The sequence below is a fragment of the Cryptotermes secundus genome, unplaced genomic scaffold (genome assembly GCF_002891405.2).
Source record: "Cryptotermes secundus unplaced genomic scaffold, Csec_1.0 scaffold529, whole genome shotgun sequence".
Taxonomy (NCBI): Eukaryota; Metazoa; Arthropoda; class Insecta; order Blattodea; family Kalotermitidae; genus Cryptotermes; species Cryptotermes secundus.
Window position 1 is genome coordinate 333410 of NW_019737988.1, and position 23895 is coordinate 357304.

The 23895-nt window shown below is 39.0% G+C and overlaps 1 protein-coding gene across 4 annotated transcripts in view; it reads left to right on the top strand.

Annotated features, from left to right (window-relative positions):
- The window catches only part of LOC111870632 (GTPase-activating protein and VPS9 domain-containing protein 1), a 55767-nt gene that overhangs the window by 24645 nt on the left and 7227 nt on the right, over positions 1-23895 (top strand). For 3 of the 4 annotated variants that reach the window (XM_033753941.1, XM_033753940.1, XM_033753942.1), the window contains exons 16-25: positions 463-693; positions 2208-2602; positions 7785-7932; positions 8590-8741; positions 14094-14209; positions 14739-14836; positions 16906-17159; positions 18604-18746; positions 19080-19193; positions 23066-23277. In XM_033753941.1, coding sequence (XP_033609832.1) covers positions 463-693; positions 2208-2602; positions 7785-7932; positions 8590-8741; positions 14094-14209; positions 14739-14836; positions 16906-17159; positions 18604-18746; positions 19080-19193; positions 23066-23277 — 1863 coding nt within the window. The remainder of the gene's footprint in view (positions 1-462; positions 694-2207; positions 2603-7784; positions 7933-8589; positions 8742-14093; positions 14210-14738; positions 14837-16905; positions 17160-18603; positions 18747-19079; positions 19194-23065; positions 23278-23895) is intronic. The other variant, XM_033753943.1, reaches the window with a different exon arrangement.

Below are 23895 nucleotides of genomic sequence, written 5' to 3' on the forward strand. Positions count from 1 at the left end.
TGAGCAGTTTAAGGCACAGATAAACCTTGCAGGATCCAAATTCCTCCCCGACCTAAGGGGGCATTGTATTGCTACCAAGAGGAGTAAGATGTTCAGCTGCAAGTCACAAGGGGGCACACCACCATTGTTTAAAATGATCTTGTCAGTGCAGAATGTGCCTATAGTTGTTGGGGGCTAGTTACTGTGTAACTTAGAAAAGTAATATCTTAAAACATGCATGTTTAAATAAGGACAAGGAGATTTTCCTGTGTTTTCTAAATTATAGGCATGATTGGGAGGATACATTTTATTTGGACCAACCTGTTCAGACAGCTACAAGCCGTCACTGATGATCATCATAACAGAAGCAGATTCTGTTGTAGAATATGTGACAGAAATGTACTCATTAAGATGGAGGTCACATTCTGTTAAAAGCTGTATATTAATTTCACCATTTGGTTTTATAAATACTAATCTCAGCAGTGGGTGTCAACTTAGGTTTTCGGCCAATCCGTGAGGATCCTATGGGACGATCATCCATGTTGGCACCTTCATCGCCTACTAGGGTAGATGGAGGCTCGCATCCAGCATGGAATGTAACTGGTCGTGGTGGTGGAAAAGCAGACTATCGTCGACGTACTGTTGAGTACGTGGACAGTAGTGCCAACAATCCTGCACATCGTAGCCACATTCCAATGGACTTCAACAAACATGGTAACTTCATATCACTGAAATTAGAATGTAAGAAATACAGGTGCCCAAAATTATAGATTTCAGACAGTATTCTGATTGGAGACTGTAGTGTAATTTACATAATGGATACAGCTTCAAAATGTATATAACTTTGATTCAAGTCATTTTTATGTGGACTGTAAGCTAACAATTTAAGAAGAGAAAGAACACTATATTTACTTTATCATTTGATATTGGTAACTCTTGAACCATAAACATAGTTAAAATTCTGGATGAAACATTATTTTGTGCCTGAAACATTTCAATGTAAAAGTTTGAGTTTATATTTTACAGCTTTGTAGCTACTAGAAATCTGTACCGGAAAATCAGGTCCACAGCTAAATTACAAAACTATGTAATTATTAGGTAATTTATAATGTTTGTTTCCTCTGTGTTTATTTAAAGAGAACTAGGCATCATAGGTTATTCCAGGAAGTACTTAAAAAAATATAGGTAAACATAATTTATAACTGAGTCCCTGTGCTTATTACAAAACAGACATTTTATTTAATTTTGTTGTTGTCATATCATTATATAATTAGAGTTTGTTTATTGCTTCACTCAAGAAATGAAATGGACCATTTTACATGTTGTACTAGAGGTACAAAAACTCTTACTGTGGTTGGGATTCAGATTCTGTCATGGGCATTAGGATTTTTCGCTTCCTTTTTCATCCAAATTTAAAATGATTCTGGGGTAAAATTAGCCTCTTATCATAAGGGTTATTAAGGACTTCCTCTGCAGGTAAAGCAACTGTGATGAGAAGTAGACTGTGATCTCAGTTTAAAGCTGAAATTAGTGTGTGTGGACCTTTACCTTCATTCATGCTGCTTAAGCACAGGAGAGAGTTTAACCTTACTTACTTATTCATGGAGCTAAGCCCTTCTGGAGGAGCCGCCAATTCTGCAGCTTCTCAAGAATTTCCCAGCATTTTATGGAACCCGAAGGTTCATTACCGTGTTCACAAGAGCCCTCCACTGGTCCCTATCCTGAGCCAGATCAATCAAATCCATACCTTCCCATCCTGTCTCTCTAAGATCCATTTTAATATTGTCCGCCCACCTACAGAATTTAACCTTCCTCATATTATATCAATCTGCATATGTGCTAGATTGTACCAGCTTTCATATGAAAAGAGTTGGATAGTTCATGTGATGCAAATTATTTAGTAAGCTTGCTTCATGGTTGGATGAGAACACATATATTTCAGCCTTGTGCAAGAGCATTTTGTGTCTAAGGATTTAAATTTTGTTTCCATCTTCAAGTTATAAGTGGATCCTGAAGAGAGAAGCATCATGATTCTTTTAAACATTCATAAAAATCTTGTGTCATAACCCAAAAGATGACAGTCTACATGTTTTTCATAAAACTGAGCAAATTCTTTTGCAGTCTCTGACAAGAAGGTGCAGTTCTTCATTACATTTGAATGTAGGAAGTATGTTCGGACATATCAGTATAAACATTGGATTTGTAGCTCATATGCAATTATCATTTAGGTTCTCAAAGCACAGCAGAGGATACTCGACTGATTCACGTGATTGACAAAATAGACAAACCGCTGGACCTGAAACCAGCAGTAGTTGCTGCAAGTCAGGCAAGTGTGAGCATCGTCCACATCCCAGGTCCTTTGACACTGCCAGCACTGCATAATGGCTCCATAGCACCAACAGCACAGCTCCTTCAGAACAGGGGCCCAAATCCATTACCTCCGCCGCCACTGCTCTCTAATCATGTGTCTGCAAGCACTGTACCTATGGTACATATTCAGGCCAATCATGCTTCAGCACAGGGTGTTGCAGTTACCAGTCATATTCAGCCACATGTACCAGCAACTGCACGTCATGCAGGAGGTGGAAATACTGCAAACATGGATGCCGATCTGAAGTCAGAGGTATGATTGTAATTCCCATCTGTAATATATCCTTTCTTGTTTTGGCTTGTTTGGTGTTAATATGTGCTTTTACTGCTTTACTTCATGTAGAACCAACCATACAGAATTCAGTTTTCTGTTTTTATCTCACATTGGGCTATATTATAGTTTCCCTTTCTGTGTAAAATGGTACTGAAATTGATTCATAATTTACTGTGTTTATTTATCATTAATATTAATCATTCCACCAATGCTGCATACTAATCCATTACCACTATTGAGAAGTGTGATGGCCCTGAGCAGGCAGCACATGAAAGTATTTGATAAATTGCAACTTGAGTTAAGCTTCAGAAGGTACAGATATTTTGGGAATTTCACTTCGTACGGTGCCTCTGTGGTAAATAGTACAGGTAAATCATGTATTTCCATTTCATCACATTTCTTCTACCATCTCAGACTGTTGATAAGATTAGAGAGGCATGTTTCAAAATGTGGTATCATATTGGCCATGTTTGTAATTGTAATATAAGTCAAAGTGTGTTTGCACTTATTTTCCTTCAGCCACAATAATACATCTACAGGGAAATCAAAATACAGGCAGTGTTCTAAGTACCTTTGACATTTTTCCACATAGTCACCACCCCAGTTCAGGCATTTGCCCCATCACACCACTAGTTTGGAGATGCTGCTCTTGTAGAATTCGGCTTAGGCACCCACCGACGTGAAACCTTGCGATACCCCAGGGAATCGTGAACGATATCGTAAACTCTGCCATACAAAATACCAGGCTCCTTGGAAATGACCTTCAGGTGCACATGCCGATCCGCTTTCACCATTGCATCCACACAAGCAATGTTGTCTGGTGTGAGCGAGGTGTGAGGCTGCCCCGACCGCTCATTGTCATTAAGGTCTTCCCGACCATTAGTGAACTCACAACACCATGACCGCACACTTCTCAAAGTGAGACATTTGTCCCCATATGTCAGCTGCATTTCCCTATGGATCTCAATGGATGTTCGTCCCTTGCTCCATAGAAAATGAATAACACTTCGCTGCTCATATGACGTGCACGTGTTGAGCACACCAGCCATTTTCTCCGACTGACAGTGGCGCAGTGCCATGCATCAGCTGAGAGTTAATGCTGGGCTGGTCCAAGCATACCGTGTTATATTGAATGTATATTTTGGCTAAAAAAAATAAGGGTAAAGACTTTTCGATTTGCCTTCATATATCATGGCAGCTTGCATTAATCTGCTGTATGTTGCAGTTCTATTGTCGTAAAACTAATACTTTCTTTTAAGCATTGAATCAGCTGCAGGGGGGGGGGGGGAACTTAAGAAATTAATGATAGTTCTGTAGTAAAGCTATAGCCAGTAACAAGAAGCCCAGTTATGTGAACAATTAGTTTATGGTATACCAATTTATATAATTTCTTTTTTATTATTTTGTTATATTATTTAACAATGCTGTCAAAATTGAAACTATGAGGGTCGTACTGAAAGTCATGAGCAACAATTTTTTGTAAATTAACATGCTTTATTATTGACAAACCAAATACACCACCTCAATCTACAGAACTTTCTTTATTTGTCCACATAATCGCCACTTCTTTGTACACATTTCTCCCAGCGTTCTGGGAGTTTGAAAATTCCCCTTCTGTAATTCCATTCCAGCCATCTGAAGACATTGACGCGCTGCTTTCTGAATTGCCTCCCTTGTCTCAAAACGTTGTCCTTCACAAATCCGAAAAGATGGTAGTCGGAGGGTGGCAGATCAGGGCTATATGAGGGGTGTGGAACTTCCCACCCCATCTTTGCATTTGCTTCCACTGTGAGGCGAGCAGCGTGGGGGCGAGCATTTGTCATGCAGGATGATGATGTTTCATCCCGGACATGTATCGCGCAATGCATGACAGAGCTTGTGCAGCATATGGACATAACAAGCAGCATTGATGGTTTGCCCAGGTTCCAGGAATTCGGCCAGAATAAACCCCTTTGCACCCCAGAAGACTGTGCCCATCACCGTCGCAGCTGATAGCACTGTCTTTGCCTTCTTTTTTGATGGAGAATGCAAACGGTACCATTCCATACTCTGCCGTTTCATTTCAGGCTTGAAATGGTGAAACTAGCTTTTTTCACCTGTCACAATACAGAGCAAAAAATCATCGCCTTCATGTCGATATCTCTGCAGCAGTTCTGAGGTGATGGCTTTTCGCTGACCTTTGTGGTCTTTGGCCAATAATCGTGGGACCCAACGAGCACGACCTTTCCTATAGCCCAAGCTTTCAATCATCTCCTGTACTGCACTGTGCCCTATTCCAAGTTTTTGGGCTATTGTGTCCACAGTCACACGCCTGTCATCTTGAATGATCTCATCCACTCTTTCCTTGTTGCGTTCAGTTGAGGCTGTTCGAGGATGACTGCTCTGAGGCCCATCTTCGATGCTGGTGTTCCCATTTTTAAAATGTTTCACCCATCTTCGAACACTGCTCGCACCCATGCACACACACTTCCATAAGCATGCTGAAGTCTCTGGTGAATTTCTGCAGCAGGGATTTCCTCTTTCACAAGAAATTCGATGACAGCACACTGGTGAAAGGACATATGGTTGTCGGCCATTTTGTTAGGAGTGATACTGGTCACGTGATGCAAGCTATTGATGTCACAAGATACTCAAGGTTAACACAACAGCTGGTTCCACCTTCTACCATACTCTCTTTCGTCTGCCATTCCTAGATTGCATGCAAAAAAAGTTTCTCATGACTTTCGGTACGACCTACATATATAGGGTCAGTGATAGAATGGTTAATGAATATGGAGCAGTTGGTGGAATGAGAATTGGCAAGAGAAAGCAGAAGAATGAGAGAAAACCTGCCCCAGTGTCATTTTGTCTACCATAAATCCCACATGTTCAGACCTGGGGTCGAAGCCATTTCATAGAATGCCATAAATGAGTCAGTTCAAGTTAACCATATCATCTCATGGCATACGTATTAAAACTTACTCCTTGGCTCCTGAATGAGACGTAGGTTGCAAGGTCATATTACACAGCATAAGCATGTGATGGCTACATCATGTGGAAATAAACCTGCAAGCATATCAGTACTATTCTAAGGAACAAATGTGCCGTGTATTCATGTCTCACACTCTGACTGCCTCCTTCTTCCTCTCAGTTTGTTATTTTGAGAATCCCTATATAAGCATGTGGCATTTTAGTCCATGATTTATTTTATCCGTCTTCTAGTGCATACATTTATTTATCCCCTCCTTTCACTCTCACTACATGTTTCGGCANGCATTTTGTTTGTGTTGCTGCTACAGTATTTACGTTGTGGATAGTGCCTCTGCTTGTAGTTTTGTTGGTTGCCTTGGCCTTGCCATATCTGAGGTGGAGTAGCAGTGAAACTGACCTTGCTACTGTTGGAGGCCTTGCGTACCAGCCACCCTTTACCCCAAGGAAGATTCCTGGTACTCATTTCTGTTAGAGGCTGAGTCAACCCTAGGGCCATAGTGCAGCTGGAAGGATTAGGTCAATTGAAAAATTCAGTGACCTTAGCAGGAATCGAACCCACAAACTTCTGGCTTGTAGCATAGTGCCTCAATCAACTATGCTACTGCTTGCCTCCATTGAACTGTCTATTACTTCACATTATTACATAATTTGGTGATGAATATCTCTTTGAAGTTCAGATTTTAAAGTTGATATCAAATTCCATTAGTCATAGAACATCAGTCAAACCACAGAATGTATATTATTTTCAGTATGGTTTCATAATCCTATAATTCTTATATGCCATGTTCCCACTTTAATTTGGAATGTGGGTTTTGCTATGATATCCCTGTAACTGATGTGTAAAGGTGAGCTTATTGGAATTGGTTTTCTCAAAAATTTAATTTTGTGATCAACTGTGATTGCACATGTTTATGTTAGTTATATTTTTAAAGCCACATACTCTCAGAATGTGACATATATATCACAACCATGCAGAGTGTGAGCTGTTATACTTTATTTTGTCACGTAACATATACACATTATTACCCCAAATTTCATAATCACTAACTTGGATGCATGATTTCTAGGAGGATTTATGAAAATAGTTTGTCATCACTGTCTGACTTTCCCACAAAAGCAAAACATTTTCTGAGGAAGACAAGCCTTGTATGTCCTATACAGTATTAAATGATAACAGAAGAAGGCTTATAGAGCATTTTATTGTAACCCTTTTTGTAGTATTATTAAACTTTAACACATTCCAGAACATACACCATAAAATAATATGTCTTTAACAAAGTGCATCATATTCACAAGGACATTTTTAATTGTAAATGGTAACATTTTTGTGATGCTTGTTGAATATTTATTACACTATATTTAAGCTCTTTAATCTCAGTTTTTATGTCATGTCTGTCATGTTATTTTGCAGCAGCACAACACATTTTGTGTATCACAATCAAATGGTTGAAGAATCACAGCACAGGTCATGTTGCATGTAGCAGTCAGCAGAGAACAATAGTTGCTGAATTGTGCCAAATACTGTTGTCCTCTTGCTCTCTTCTGTTGTGCAGGTTTTATATCAGATAACTCTTTCGGTATTTGGTGACAAGATTTTTCATCAGTATTGTCTTTCATACTTAAGAATGGAATGTGATATTCAAAGGAAATTTTCCACTAATTTCACTGTCAAAAGTGAGGTGTGGAAAATCACTGTGGTACAAATTATGTAGTGAAATGTGATACGTAATTTACTGTCTTGAGCTGGGATAGCGTGGTCAGTATAGCAACTGGCTACGGGCTGGACAACTGAGGGTTTGGATTTTGAGTCCTGCTAGGGTCAATAATTTTCTCTTCTCCATGTTGTCCAGACCGGGTTTGGGGTCCACCCATCCTCCTATCCAGTGGGTACCAGCGGCTCTTTCCCTGGGGGGTAAAGTGGCCGGAGCGTGAAGTTGACCACTCACCTCCAGCTATTGTGAAGGTCAAGAAAATGTGGATCTATACATCCACTCCCCAATACTCCTTCATGGCATAATGCTTAATTAGTTAATCACAGGGACAACTTTACCATTTTAGTTACTGTCTTGAGGTGGTATAGTTAGTTTAGTTTAAGTTCTTTAATGTCAGTTATTTTTGTTATTGAACTCATATTCAAGTTCGCATCACTTCATTGCATGCACAAACTTAATGCATACGTACATTGTTGTAGCAAATGCATGGTGAAGAGGAAGCTGACAGAGACAGTGTGGGAGATGTAATTCCTAGTGTGGTAAGACTCAGTTCAACCAGCCTGGCTTCAACAAGCAGCAGTGGCAGTGGCTCTGATCCCAGACCAAAGACTGTGACGCCTACTCCAGGTATGTGTATGGAGTCACACATTCTGGAAGTCTGTTGACCATATGCAGTTTAAAGTGGTTGTAACAGAACATGGTGGGTGGCCATGTGCTATGCAAAAATAATTGCATTCGCAAAGTTACTGCATTATAGATTGCTTCCGCCTGAACCTATGATTACCATATGCATCAATCTTATGATTTAGCAACATACTGCATTGGCCTGTCTCCATTTACATGTCCGTAATTATTAAAAGACCTCATACCGTAAGTTTCTAACTTCCCTGTGAAAATTCTGATACTTGGGTTCAGTTTGAAAAGCATGAAAATGTTTTCCTTTGTACTTTCTTTGTTATTTACCCCTAAATATGCACTATTTAGGTATTTAGCAATGTAATATATTGACCACTCATGGTTCAGAAAGTTGCCTCATGCAGCTCAGATCTGGTCACAAGTGTGATGCATTTGAGAGGTCTGAGATGTCACATTATATATAAACTTACAATGGCTACAATAAACAGTAGGCAGTGACTAATAAAAGACTGAACTACCAAATGACATACATTTATGTAACTTTCATCATGGAACAGTGATTGCTATTACGCCACCATCAGTCACCCTCAGTCTTCTGTAACATCCACTTTAGTTCTTTGTTGTATCAGTTTATTCTGTTTTTCATAGATTTGCCACTTGCTCCTGCCACACTGGTTTTAAATGGTCATGCCATGATGGCAGATGAAGAGGTGATTGTAACAAAACAGCCTGCTGGTTCTTCCACAGGAGCAATTCCTAAGAGCATTAGCTTTGATAAGACTGCCGAGCGAGGAGACAAGGTAAAAGCCTTATTTTCATAACGTAAATGTAAGTGTCTGTTTGCCTCTCTGTCTGTCTATTTATGGCTCTGCAGTCCTTCTGTTGGACCTTGGCCGCTTTTTCAGTTTCTTAATCATATATGCAATCAGTAGGACTCCTTGGATGAGGGACCAGCCTGTTTCAAGGCTGCTACCTACACACAGAACAACACAAACAAATAATAAATGCACACAAACATTCATGTCTTGAGTGGGATTCGAATCCACGATCCCAGCATTCAAGGGAGCAAAGACATTTCATGCCTTAGACCGCACAGCCACTCTGATCGGCTGGTCACTGTAACTGGAAGAAGGTATTTATAAGAGGACTATTCAGAAAATAACCTCTGGTGAGCTGTTAACTGAACAAACAATGAGAAAAAAATTATTATATACAAAAAATATGTACATGGTTAAGCTACTTCTCAACGTAGTCACAGCCAGAATTGAGGTACTTGTTATATCAGGGAATAAGATTTTGTATGCTAGTGCGAAAGAAGTCTTCCACCTGTGAGCTCAGCCACGTTTTGACATCTTCCATTAACTCCTCATTACTGCTGAAGCACTGTAATCACAAACAGTTCTTCAGGTAGGTAAACAGGTGGTAGTCACTCGAAGCAAAATCAGGGCTGCAAGGAGAGTGATCAAACAACTCTCAGTTGAAATGCTTCAGCAGTGCTCAAGTGTGAGCAACTGTATGCTGACACACATTGTCATGGAAGAGCACTACACCAGGTGTTAGCATTCCCCACCTTTTGTTCTGAATGGTTGGCCCTATGCAGTTTTCTTAGTGTTTTGCAATACACTTCTGATATTATTGTGGTCCCTTGCTGCATGAATCCCACCATTAGCACTCCTTTCCTTCCCAGAAAACAGTTACCATCAGCTTTCTTGCAGACATTTGTTTAAACTTTTTAAGCATGTGTGTGTGTGCATGCGCGCGTGCGCGCATCCACTGCTTTGACTGCTCTTTGGTTTCAACATTCATAAATGAAACCCAGGTTTCATCACCTGTTACTTGTATGATGTCATTAAGAAATTCATTACCATCTTTGTGGTATTGCTTTAAAAGTGTCAAGCCTAAGCCATTCTGTGCATTTTGTATGCACCCCTGAGCATTTTCAGAACCAGTCATGCAAAGAACTTGGGATGATAACCTAATGTAACTGTTATAATCTTGTAGAGAGGAGTACATAAAATTTGAGGAAATTCACATGAAAGTTCTGAAACTGTGAAGTGCTTTCTTTCACTTTGAACAAGATGATCACTCACTACAGATGGCCAGCTGCTTCACTCTTCATCATGAACATTTGTTATCTGTCTTTGAACATTCTACACCATCTTCTTACAGTTCCTTCACTCATTACATTTTGGCCATAAACTGCACATAATTCACAATGGATTTCTGTAGCACTCCTGTTTATAGCGCGAAGAAAGTGGATAACATCACAAATTTCACAGCTGTCAGGATTATCAATCACAGGACACATCATAACTCTCTCTGTAGAGGCAAGAACAAAATCTATATGACCTGGTATGTGATGGTTTACAAGGCAATGAATCGTGTGACACTACTTCACATGTGTGAGCTCTCCCCCACCCTTACATTAGTTGCCTAAAGTAAACAGAGGTTTCTCCAGAATAGCCTTCATATAAACTGATTATATGCATGAAATATGTTTGTTGTTTAACCCTTTTGCGCGGTCATTTAAATTCTGCTGCCGTGTCTCTCTGGCGGTAATATATTCAACCGACCATTTAAATTTTGCTCGAAAATGATTTATTCATCATTGTTCTTAAATTATATGAGATAGGAACATGAAACTTTCACTAAAATGATCTTAAAAGGTGGTTTTATAACCTTACCTTAGAATATGAGCGCCCGGTATCTCGGCAATGGAAGCAGTTGGTTTAGAATTTGAGCAGTGTATCGTACGCCTTGAAGCATGAAACTTTCACTAAAATGATCTTAAAAGATGGTTTTATAACCTTGCCTTATAATATGAGCGCCCAGTATTTCGGCAATGGAAGCAGGTGGCTTAGAATTTGAGCAGAGTATGGTACGCATTGAAGCATTCTTCTATACTCAATACCGTCTCACATTCACCACACCAATACTGCATATCTCTCATTTGGCTCTTTTTTCCGTAAACCAAACATCTTCTGTGCGGCCTTGCCTTCTTCCCCGTGGGGGGAATACAAAAGGAAATGTCTCCGTGAGTCATATAGCTTGCCAGATTAGCTGCAGTAAATTCAACCTTTATGTTATCATAACAAGGGTTGGTGCTTCTGCGTTTCATTTTCCATCCATCTTGGCTGCATCAGATGTCGTAGGGGTGACCACAGAATTCATGAAGTTATTCTAAGAACTGCCTGGTATGTAGTGAACGAAAGCAGAGCTTAGCTGGCTCAAAAAAATATTTATGGTCATCCCTCGAAACGACCACCAAGGTCAGTACGATAAAATGGAGTCAACTGGAGCGATAATACATGAAGGAATGAGTTCTTTTCCCTCCCCCACACACACCCGTATCGTCACAGGGGGTGACCACAGTGTTCTGCCTTAATTTGTGGCGTTTTTGTAAGAACTGGCTGCTATGTACTGTGCGAAATCAATCGATCTTGCAAGAATAAAATTTGGACATCCCTCTTCTAAGAATTCCAATTGAGTGTGTTGGTGTGGCCAGCTCAGGGCAATATGATATTATAAACAAAGCACATATCACGTCTCTGCTGTTTATAACTTCATAGAAAAAAAAACACACCATTCATAACAGTTTGAATGAGGAAATCTCTCCCAAGAGCAACAGGATTTTGCTGCAAGACAGGCATATGTAGCGATGATTTAACGCAGCTAAAGTCGTGTCTTATTATATACTGTCCTTCTGACAACAGGCCAGCGAAAAATCTAACAATCTACAGCAAAACCATCAATTATTATGGGCGTTATAACATAGGTGTGCAGCTGGACGAAACATAGACGTCGAACCCCCGCAGACGATTTAAATACCTTGACGAAACATACACGTCAAACCACGCTGAACGGTTAATACAGTTTTACTCTTGCATAACATTGACATATATATTTATCATTGGTGAAATAACTTCCCACACATGCCAGTAGGTCATATCCGAAACATCTTACTGGGTACTACTTATTTTCTTGATATTTTACTTATAATCCTTTTAATTTATCTACAATTTCTCTGATGAAATTAAACGTCTTAAATATATGGGTAAACAAAGAATAGTACTGTGTACCGTATTTACGCCGCACATTTTTTGCCAAAAATTCAAGAGGAAAACTGGGGTGCGGCTTATATTCGAAATATTCGAAATCACACTTCATTTAAAAAAAATATATTCATAATTAGTAATACAGGGTGTTCTACTCCTGAAATAATATTCCAAGAAAATTATTTTTTCTATAATTTCTGTCTGAAAATTGTGCTGCGGCCTATACATGCGTAAATACGGTATTTATACAAAGTATGCATATATTTTGGAAAAGTGGTTCACTTTTCTACAAGATTTCAGTAGAACCACTTGCACTTGACACTTCTCTATGCCAGTAGATATTTATTTTTAAGGTTGTGCCATATGTCGGCCTACTCTTTACTACACAGGGTCAAAGTCAGTATGTTACTGATAGTTTATTTATTTGAAGTAGGTTTTACCCTGCTGATCTTGAGTTCATCAGCACTACATATTCCTCTACCCCCCCCCCAAAAAGAAATGTGCGTTAGGCTCATCCAGCTGGCTGGCCATCAGTTTTTTTGGCTTTACCTAACACTTGCACTGAGTTTAGCTTTCCTTGAGATGCTGATGGTGACTTATCTCATGCTCAAGAAATTTCCTGCCTTTTTGGAACACAGTGATTCATTGACTCAGGACAGATTCTAGGGCCAGAATGTAATGAACATGTTACGACCTCTAGGTTTTATCGATAAAAAAATACAACTTCCTGAGCAGCAGAACAATTCTCAGCTTCTCGCCAAGGATTCATGTATGTGGATGGAGTGAGTTAGTTATGTTGGCTATTTTAGGTTTAGTGATGTTTGGAGTCTGTCATGTGACTGCACATGTTTACGTGCATCAGAGGCTCATTTTCACATTCTGAAGCATCGTTTTAATGAGGATTACAGTGTACAGTTACAAACTAACAAGCAGTAAAGTAAGTAAGTAAAGGTATCCCAGTAACAAGCCATGGAGGCCCATAGGGTTGTGAGATGTTGAGGCTCCCACATTTTCTCTAGACAATCAGCTCCTAGATGGTGGCAAGGTTGGCAGCCCTATGCGCTGACCGCCCTTTACCCCCAAGAATATTCCTGGTACTCATTTCTGTTAGAGGCTGAGTCAAACCCAGGGCCATAGTGCGGCTAGAAGGATTAGGTCAATTGAAAAAATGCCATGACCTCATCGGGATTTGAACCCGCAACCTTCCAGCTTGTAGCATAGTGCCTCAACCAACTACGCTACCACATGCCCCCACTAACAAGCAGTTGACTTGCAAATGAAACATAATGTTTTCACTGTTTTTAAACACTTCTTTTATTTTGACCTTCACTGTTGCATTGTTTCACTGACCCATGTTGATACAGTATAGTGATGGACCTCAAGCAAGTATGCCCACATATACCTCATGTATACATATACATCAACTGCCTCTGTGGTCTAGTGGTCAGAGTTCCTGGCTACAGATCCAGAGGTCCAGGTTCGATTCTCGATACTACCAGATTTTCTGAGAAGTAGTGGTTCTGGAATGGGGTCCACTCAGCCTCGTGAGGATAACTGAGGAGCTGTTTAAATGAAATGGCGACTCCAGTCTAGAAAACCGAAATCAGCAACTGTGGGGATTCATTGTGCTGACCATGCGACACCCTCTGTCTGGTAAAGTTGGCAGTAACTTCGCCGACAAGTGACAGTCACTCAGTCAGTATAGTTCGCTTGCGAAGTAAAAGCACAGAGTTTGTTTGTTTGTTTTTTGTTTGTGTACATATACATATTCATTGCTGAATGTTATGGTTAAATGGGCAGCAGTTCCACTTCATTTTTAGGAGGTGTCACATTTGGATCTAGGAAATAGGCTATCCTTACTGGACCATGTGTCTACCTGTAAATACTGGCATAGTGGCATTATACTGGTCACAGCTATTCCCTTCCTGATCTTTACAGTTTGTCGTTTACCATGACCAACCATTCAACACTGCATGACCATTGCAATTGAAAAGCATTATTAAACCAACCAGTTGAAACCTGTGACTAAGTAAGAGCAATTCATAAATCTTATGCTTACATAGTGATAAAATTGTGTTTGCTGTGTCTTCATTCCAGGATCTCCTTGATGATGATCAAAAGCATAAGAGAGGTTTCTTCAGAAACTTCAAACTTTCTTTCAAGAGTCGCAGAGTCAAGTCACTGCGAGGATCTGATGATTTCAGTAGCCGATGGTAGGTAGCCTTGTCGCCTGCTTACTAAAAGTGCACCTACACCTTCAGACAGTGGTCATGGTTTGTTTTATTAGGGTTTTTGTCTCCCCCATTTTTAATGCCCTGTCTGCATTGTGCTCACTAGGAGGCCATGTATGGTGTAATGTGTAAGTGAACTGCTTAATGTTTGCAGTTCTTGTGATATGTGGCACCATTGAAAAAAATAATAGAAATGATTTGTGCTCTCACAGGCTTTGTTTTTTATAATCTGAATTTTTATTAATTATGATTATTAATTAATCATCTTTATACATGTAGAAGCTTAAAATAATATGCACATAGACATAGTAATTAAGATTATGAAAGCTGTGTGTAAGCAATTATTGATAATTTTTTGCTTACAGTTTCATGATTTTGGAACACATTCTTATTATGGTGTGTTAAAATTAACTCACTGTCTGTGATTGCATATTACACAGTGATTTTCAGGAACACGTTACTCACGAATGACATTTAGTGTTTTTAGAAGACATGTATTTGATTTTCCTAGTTATGAATCTTCTTTAACTGCTGGTGAAGGGGATGTTTCCCACCTAAGACTCAGGAGAGGAATGTCAGAGGAGGTGCGACCAACACATACCTGTAACGGTGAGTAGTTATGCTCTGCATCATATGGCTTAATTTTCGTTAAACAATAGTGCATGCACTTTGTATTAAACAAATTCTTTTTTTACAGCCTTGTTCCTGCATGCATGTTTTATTACAAATGTTTTGATTATAAAATATAAAATTGCTGTATAAATATTCTGGAGAAAATTATTTTTTTATGATCTCAGAATTTAATATTCTGCTGCTTTAAGAAAATATTTTAAACGGTGTAAAGTAAAGCTATCCCTGTAACAGGCTATGCAGGCCCATATGGTTGAGAGACGTTGAGGGTCCCACATTACTAGACAATCGGCTCAAAGATGGTAGTAAGGTTGTCAGTTTTTTTTTCTTGGTCCGTCACACTAACAATTACAAATATAAATCACTCCGTCCAATGTGATAGCAGGGATAGCTTTATCTTTTACCTGTATTTATCAATGAAGAAGCAGGAGTAAGAATACTAATATGAGTCAGTTTCTTGGACATAGGCATCTATCCATTACGGTATATACATACAGTATCACACCTATATGAAGACAGGTCACATTGGACAGAGTGATTTATATTTGTAAGGTTGTCAGCCTTACCTCAACTTTACTCAACTATAAGGTGAGGATTTATTCTTTTCCTTTTGTTCAAAAATAGGGTGAAGTTCTGCATTTATCAGGGGCACATGGTAGCATAGTTGGTTGAGGCACTGTGCTACAAGCCAGAAACTCATGGGTTTGATTCCTGATGACGTTAATGGATTTTTCACTTTACTTAATTCTTCCAGCTGCACTATGGCCCTGGGGTTGACCCAGCCTCTAACAGAAATGAGTACCAGGAACCTTCCTGGGGTAAAGGGTGGCTGGTGTGTAAGGCTGACAACCTCACCACCATCTGTGAGCCGATTGTCTAGAAAATGTGGCAGCCTTGATGTCTCAACCCTATGGGCCTCCACAGCCTGTTGCAGGGATAGCTTTATCTTTTACCTTGTATTTATCAATGAAGAAACAGGAGTAAGAATACCAATATGAGTCAAACATTTTAAGAGTGTTGTTAGATTTTTCAGAATGGTTACAGTCGAATTCACATGCAGCTTTCCCATTTGTGTGCTTTTGAGCTGTTGATATGCTTTGAGGTTCGTTTTGTAACAAAGCACCATCCATTGGGCATGTATCTTCATGTCCATTGTGTTTTCTGCTGTCCATCCAAAGAGAATGATATTTTAAGGGTGTTGTCATATATCTTAATTTATCCCCTAGTCAGTCCAAGTCAGTATGTTTATCATTTGTCTAACAGGAATTGCGGTTAGTGTGGTATTAGTGTGTCTGTTACTGATAGATATTAGCATAATTATTGTAGTTTAACCATAAATAGCAAGGGCATGAATTAAGTTAAATTCACATTAATAAAATTTTGATATCTGATAGGAATGAGGCTTTTTATTTGCAAAGGTGGAGGTATATTTCATTTTCATGTGCCTTGGTAAAATGAACGTACGTGTGCAGATTTTCAAAATGGCAAGCATCTTACCGCATAGGAAACCTGCAATGAATCAGAGTGATCTGTCAAATTATTATTAGGACTTTTATTGCTACCATTGTCACCATTACACATTGCACTTCAGAATATGTATAGCGCTTAAGTTGACAATGGAAACTGGTTTATTTGGAATGCTGGAAAACAAATAGCACACGGTTGCTTTCCCACTGGACACGTGTTGCTATTCTGAAAGCATTTTGAGTTCCTTCCAGCCGCATGAAAGCGGTATTAAACACACTAATGTTTATGTCAATAGAAGGGGAAAAAATATGCTCCAAATTCTTAATTAAATGGACTCTATATTGATCAGTAGTGGGTAAACAAGTTCTTACAGAAAATCAAGTATTGTGTCTGTTTCAGTTACTGAATTACCATTTTGAATAACATGAAACAGATGCTTTTAATATATGGTCAAACTGGAGAAATATAACAATTGGAACCAAGTTTGGAATGTTATTCTGTACAGGAAATAATGAGAGCTTTCCCTTCACACCTGTGCATCATGGAATAGTCATTTTATATTAGATCCTTTTTCATTGTAGATACAACTGAGGACATTCTTGCAAAGTATCGACGTAAGCCTAGTGCAAGTGGAGACTCGACAGCATCTGAGGCTGGCACAGAATTGAAAGCACCACAACTAGTGGGTGAGGTGGAGGATGAAAGATTAAGTATGGACCCAGCCAATATTGAAGCTTCATATGCGTTCATTGATGCCAAACGCAAGCTACGTATGGTGTTGAGCACAGCAGACCTGCAGCATGTTCCCTGGGCTGCAGATTCTGCCACCCATATAGTAAGAGACTATCCTTCTTTCTTGTGTTTTATAGAAGACTGCTTCATGCAGAAGGACAGTAGGTAATGTGCTGATGGATACTGTGTTCATTTCTTACCTGTGTAAAAAGAAACCTGAAACTGCTTCTTGGTATGTGATGCTGTCTCTCTGAGAATGGGGGTATAATTGGTCAGCTTCACGCCCCGGCCGCTTTACCCCAGGGGAAAGAGCCCCCAGTACCCATTGGACAGAAGGTTGGATGGACCCCAGAGCTTGTCTGGATGACATAGAAAAGTGAAAATTCTTACCCTCACCAGGACTTGAACTCCGACCCCTCGGTTGTCCAGCTTGTAGCCACTCACTATACTGACTATGCTCTCCCAGCTCCTAAATGTCTCCAGTACGATTAAAAATTTGTGACATGTAATTGTGATATAGTTAAAGTTTGTGCTGGGCTTGTGCCACTATTGCTATTGAATTAAACATATGTGGTTTGACAGTAAAGTTTGTGAACTCATCACAGTAAAAGTGCTACATACCCCATTGCTGAATATCAGTGTGGTCGCCTTTAAAGTACTTCCCATGGGAAGCTATGCACCAATGCCAGTGCCTACTCCACCCTTGAAATAATTTTGGAACTGGTTTTGTGGAATGTTCAGTGCTCTAATTCAAGCTCTGACATTCTCATGGTAGCACACCAAAACACACAGACAATAATAGATGCTACTCAGAAAGAGACTGCCATAGATCAACAACAACAACAACATAGCTGTGAAATACTGATATGCCATTGTCATCAAACTGTACTGAGGTTTCTGTCCACTGCTGCCATGGCAAGCAAACGGTGGCGAATTCGTGAACTTTAGTCAGACCTGGTATGCAACTTTTTTCTTAAGAGTAGTTGTCTTAAATCTTTAGTATATTTTAAAGAAAATACATTTAGCTGTACTAGTTTATCAGTGTCTTATTTATTTTGCTGTCCTATCATTTTAAGTTTTCAGGTTATTGTGTTTCTCCCTTAAACTGGAGTACTAACTTTTTATTGTAATTAAAAATTGTTTATTTTGTTGTTTGTGAATGGTTAACAATGTATTTGAGTGTGGCATTTCTGTGTATATTTTTTAATGATTAAAATGAATTAATAGGATTCAGAAATGGTCTCTTATGAACATGGTAAAGAATGTTCATGTTCCATGGTGATGGAAATTCTTGCCATCTGATCAACTATCAGCTTCTTAAAAGGGGCTGTTTTCCATATAGTTAATATACAGTTAACAGTACCTTAATAGGTCAAGGTCGTGGTATGTTTATTTTCCTTTGATTTACACTTACCCAAATTTGTTATTCCCCACCTATATCCTGTCCCAAGAAGAATGTGTTGTAACATACGAGTGAAAGGTAGGTTTAGCATCTGTCGGTTCATTGGCCTTGAAGATCTGTTGCTATTCCTAATGCACTGTTTCAGAGGGAATCTCAGGCACAGAAGGAGAATGAGCTGGTCTCATTTCTCAAATTGCAGTTAGCAGAAGCTATCAATCTCCAAGACCGTTCACTTATTGCACATTTGCATGAAACCCTTCGATGCATCCAGCTCTTCGATGATAGTGGGTGAGTATATGTAATTGGGATATTGAGTTGTTATAGATTATGTCTAATTGTCCACATAATGAAATTTGGATGGCCCCCAACTTTTGGACATAATTTTATTATATTAGAATATATTTATTTCAACTTAAAACCTTGTAAAAATACTTCTTCCATATTCACTCCCATGAATTTGAAGCTGAAGTGTTGTTCGGCATTTGGTAGTCAGAAATGCTCTTCCAGCAAATGCAGCAGATGAAAGATCACGTGTAATGTGTTTTTATATACTGTATTATTTGTATCCCATTTCAGTCATGTCCTCAAGAGTGTGCAATTGTTTAACATTTGTTCTTCCAGCTGCCGGAAGCTCTTCAAATCCCTTAAAGAAGATTACCAGAAAAGGTCTCCATACATTGCCTACTTAGTGAGATGTCGTCAAGGCCTGCTATCAACTTTGGCACATTTAGAAAGGTACATTGTGGCATGACTGTATTCTCTTCTTCTGTAAAATCTTATTAATGTGATAAATTTTTGTGTATGGAGTTATTACAACAAACAGTTGTTCCACATTTTAATATTGATTTTAAAAAGGCAAAAGTTTTGGAACGTGCATGTACTTGAGCACCCCACTAGGCATTCTGTAGTCACAGTAGCAAAAGCGGTAAATCTGGTGGAGAAAGCCGCTCGTGTTCTATCTCCGAGTACTTCGGTTTCCCCTGCCAATATTCATTCCACCAAATTCTCCATCATCATAATCAGCTGGGGCAGGCTACAATAGGACAGTTAGTGGCCACCATGCCGATTGGACCCAGTTAGACTCCACCCCCCACTAAGCGAATTAATTGTGAGGGACCATCAATCAGTATGTGTGGTAGAAGCAGCTTGTAGAATTCAGTTGTCTGTATGAAGACAGAAAATCAGGAGATAGCAGACAGTCTGGTAAGTGTCCGTGCAAACAAGACAACTGGGAACATCAACTTCGTTGTCTGATGGTATGTGAGATGGCAAGGAAGTATTTGCAAGAGAAGATCTCCAAGTTTAGAATTTTACAAGAACTTAAGGCATGAGATCTTTGGCAGAGCTGGAGCTAAAGAGTCTTCACCCCACATCCATACACTTAATTTCACTTTTGGGATGGAGATGTGGCTCAGTGACAGACTCAATATTATGAGTCATTTAATGTTTACATTTTTTATGCAATTTTTGGATTAAGTTTGATTATCATTTAGATTAGTGCAGGGTAAAATATAATTTCAGATTCCTAATTGGACTTGAAAGCTGCACTGACATCCTCACCAGTGCTTCTAAGCCAGATTATTTGTAAGCAGAATGCACAAACCCTCCTTGGCAGTTTTCCTGTTCTACTCGCCATTGCTTGTCTTGAGTCTTCACGAACTTAATCAACATTCTTATATCCTAATTATGACCCTTTTACTGAAGGTTTGCACCATGGACCACATAATGAAAGTAAAAGGTCTGTTTTCATCCACATATGAACCATTTCACCACTAGTTCATAGACATCTCTTTGGTATCTGAAACCTTAATGAGAGATAATTTCTATAAACCAGTCTGTTTTGGTGCACAGTGACATGAATTGTTACATTTCCCCAGCTAAATAGATTTTAAATCAGTAAAGTGTGAAGTGAGTGAGCTGTTTATGATGTTACATATGAGGAATTATAAAGGGCATGTTATATTGTTAGGTTTGTGAAGTCTAGGAGGCTATAATGTGCTGGATGTGTTTGCCAAGGGTGAATACATTTTAGGTTTGTGAAGTCTAGGAGGCTATAATGTGCTGGATGTGTTTGCCAAGGGTGAATACATTTTAGGTTTGTGAAGTCTAGGAGGCTATAATGTGCTGGATGTGTTTGCCAAGGGTGAATACATTTTAGGTTTGTGAAGTCTAGGAGGCTATAATGTGCTGGATGTGTTTGCCAAGGGTGAATACATTTTAGGTTTGTGAAGTCTAGGAGGCTATAATGTGCTGGATGTGTTTGCCAAGGGTGAATACATTTTAGGTTTGTGAAGTCTAGGAGGCTATAATGTGCTGGATGTGTTTGCCAAGGGTGAATACATTTTAGGTTTGTGAAGTCTAGGAGGCTATAATGTGCTGGATGTGTTTGCCAAGGGTGAATACATTTTAGGTTTGTGAAGTCTAGGAGGCTATAATGTGCTGGATGTGTTTGCCAAGGGTGAATACATTTTAGGTTTGTGAAGTCTAGGAGGCTATAATGTGCTGGATGTGTTTGCCAAGGGTGAATACATTTTAGGTTTGTGAAGTCTAGGAGGCTATAATGTGCTGGATGTGTTTGCCAAGGGTGAATACATTTTAGGTTTGTGAAGTCTAGGAGGCTATAATGTGCTGGATGTGTTTGCCAAGGGTGAATACATTTTAGGTTTGTGAAGTCTAGGAGGCTATAATGTGCTGGATGTGTTTGCCAAGGGTGAATACATTTTAGGTTTGTGAAGTCTAGGAGGCTATAATGTGCTGGATGTGTTTGCCAAGGGTGAATACATTTTAGGTTTGTGAAGTCTAGGAGGCTATAATGTGCTGGATGTGTTTGCCAAGGGTGAATACATTTTAGGTTTGTGAAGTCTAGGAGGCTATAATGTGCTGGATGTGTTTGCCAAGGGTGAATACATTTTAGGTTTGTGAAGTCTAGGAGGCTATAATGTGCTGGATGTGTTTGCCAAGGGTGAATACATATTAGGTTTGTGAAGTCTAGGAGGCTATAATGTGCTGGATGTGTTTGCCAAGGGTGAATACATATTAGGTTTGTGAAGTCTAGGAGGCTATAATGTGCTGGATGTGTTTGCCAAGGGTGAATACATATTAGGTTTGTGAAGTCTAGGAGGCTATAATGTGCTGGATGTGTTTGCCAAGGGTGAATACATTTTAGGTTTGTGAAGTCTAGGAGGCTATAATGTGCTGGATGTGTTTGCCAAGGGTGAATACATTTTAGGTTTGTGAAGTCTAGGAGGCTATAATGTGCTGGATGTGTTTGCCAAGGGTGAATACATTTTAGGTTTGTGAAGTCTAGGAGGCTATAATGTGCTGGATGTGTTTGCCAAGGGTGAATACATTTTAGGTTTGTGAAGTCTAGGAGGCTATAATGTGCTGGATGTGTTTGCCAAGGGTGAATACATTTTAGGTTTGTGAAGTCTAGGAGGCTATAATGTGCTGGATGTGTTTGCCAAGGGTGAATACATTTTAGGTTTGTGAAGTCTAGGAGGCTATAATGTGCTGGATGTGTTTGCCAAGGGTGAATACATTTTAGGTTTGTGAAGTCTAGGAGGCTATAATGTGCTGGATGTGTTTGCCAAGGGTGAATACATTTTAGGTTTGTGAAGTCTAGGAGGCTATAATGTGCTGGATGTGTTTGCCAAGGGTGAATACATTTTAGGTTTGTGAAGTCTAGGAGGCTATAATGTGCTGGATGTGTTTGCCAAGGGTGAATACATTTTTAATTTGCATTTATATATTCCCATATGAAATAGTATAAATAACTGTAAGTCATAGTAATTGTATACAATTTATTTGCTTTCATCCCTTAACCCCTTAATGCCCAGTAGTTACTATATGTACCACTTGTTTTAACGTACTAAAACTCTACATTTGTCCACAGTGTGTATCTGTGTGTTTCATATGGTTCTCACAATACACAGTGGCTGTTTCCCTAAACAGCATTAATGGATTGTTCTTTATAATGGAGATGTAATGTGGCTCCTGTGGGGTACAAACTGTGTATGTTATTTAGAGGGAATTCTTAAATAAAAATGTATGAGTGTTATTTTGCACCCAGTTCTGTGTGTTATCCTAATAAGCAAGTCACCCCACTCAGGTGATCAATTGATCATGTCCTACCTTATGTAGAATTTGAAAGTTCATTAACATATTCACAGGAGTCTGCTTTTCATTGTTAAAAAGTCTTGAAGTTAAAGGAACTACTGTATCTAAACACCACACCACAACCCAATGACCTACCCAGCAAAGTACAATACAAAACTTATATATATTCAACTTCTGTATAATCTAAGAAAGTTCTAATTTTATGGCCTGTATTAAAGAGATGAATTACAGCTGATCTTAATGATTTATGTTCATGTGCTTGAACTCATTATTCTGACTTTTTCCATTATGACATCAGATGCTATTCAAACCAAAATGTTTTTGTGAACACAAGAAAAGCCATAACATTTCTGCCTTACTCTGTATTTAGCTGTAGACATGAAACAAGTAAGATCTAGAAAATGTAATGAAGTAATACGAAAAGATAGAACCATAATTTTTCAAGAAGAAAATATAATTTTGAGCAGAAGAAACATGGTTGTTGGTTTTAGGCTGACTGAGAGACTGAAATGCGACTGTCAAGTGTGCAGCCGGTTCTTGGTAGCTGTGTGTGTAACGATGTTTCTCGAGAAGAGAGAACAGATACTTGGCAGTTTTACTGCAGAGTTTCAGCAGTTGACTCTTGCTGATGAGAAAACAGATTTGTTGGATAATTTTCTGCACACACTTTCAGTTGAAATGGACAAAGATCCTACATGGCAAGGTATGTGAACTTTGATCACAACATGTCAAGGTTTGTTGGGTTATAATAGGCTTTTCATGTTGTACCAGAATATTTTGACTTTGATATTAATGTTAAAACATTGTATATTGAAAAAATTAAATGCTGTGTTGTTTGGAAGATTTTGGTTTCACAAAACTTCAGGATTTTTACATTTTAATATTTTTAGATTGGAATATAAATGTCTATTACAGATTAAATCTTGTAACTTACACATATAGCTACATTTTCAGTGATCTCCATGCTTAAAATTATGACTATATATTTATACTATCTTATTTGAAACAGTTGTCATTGTAGCAAAGCATGTCCTCAGTTTGCAGATGGAGATCACCTCCGTATATGGTGGTTATCTGCAAGTGTATTGAATAAGCAGTTACATTCAGCAAAGGGAGGTCCTCCAGCTGGTGGTTTTGGCAGAGGCTAAGAACTCCTCACTGTGAAAAATTGGTTTATTAAAAATGTTACACAGAGCCTCAGACTTGGATAAATTTTTGGGGGGTCAGAAAGCCTGAAGCAAAGACGATTTGGGAGACCTAGCCATATATGGAAGGATAATATTAAAGTGAATCCTAAGGAGGTAGGATGTGATGGTGTAGG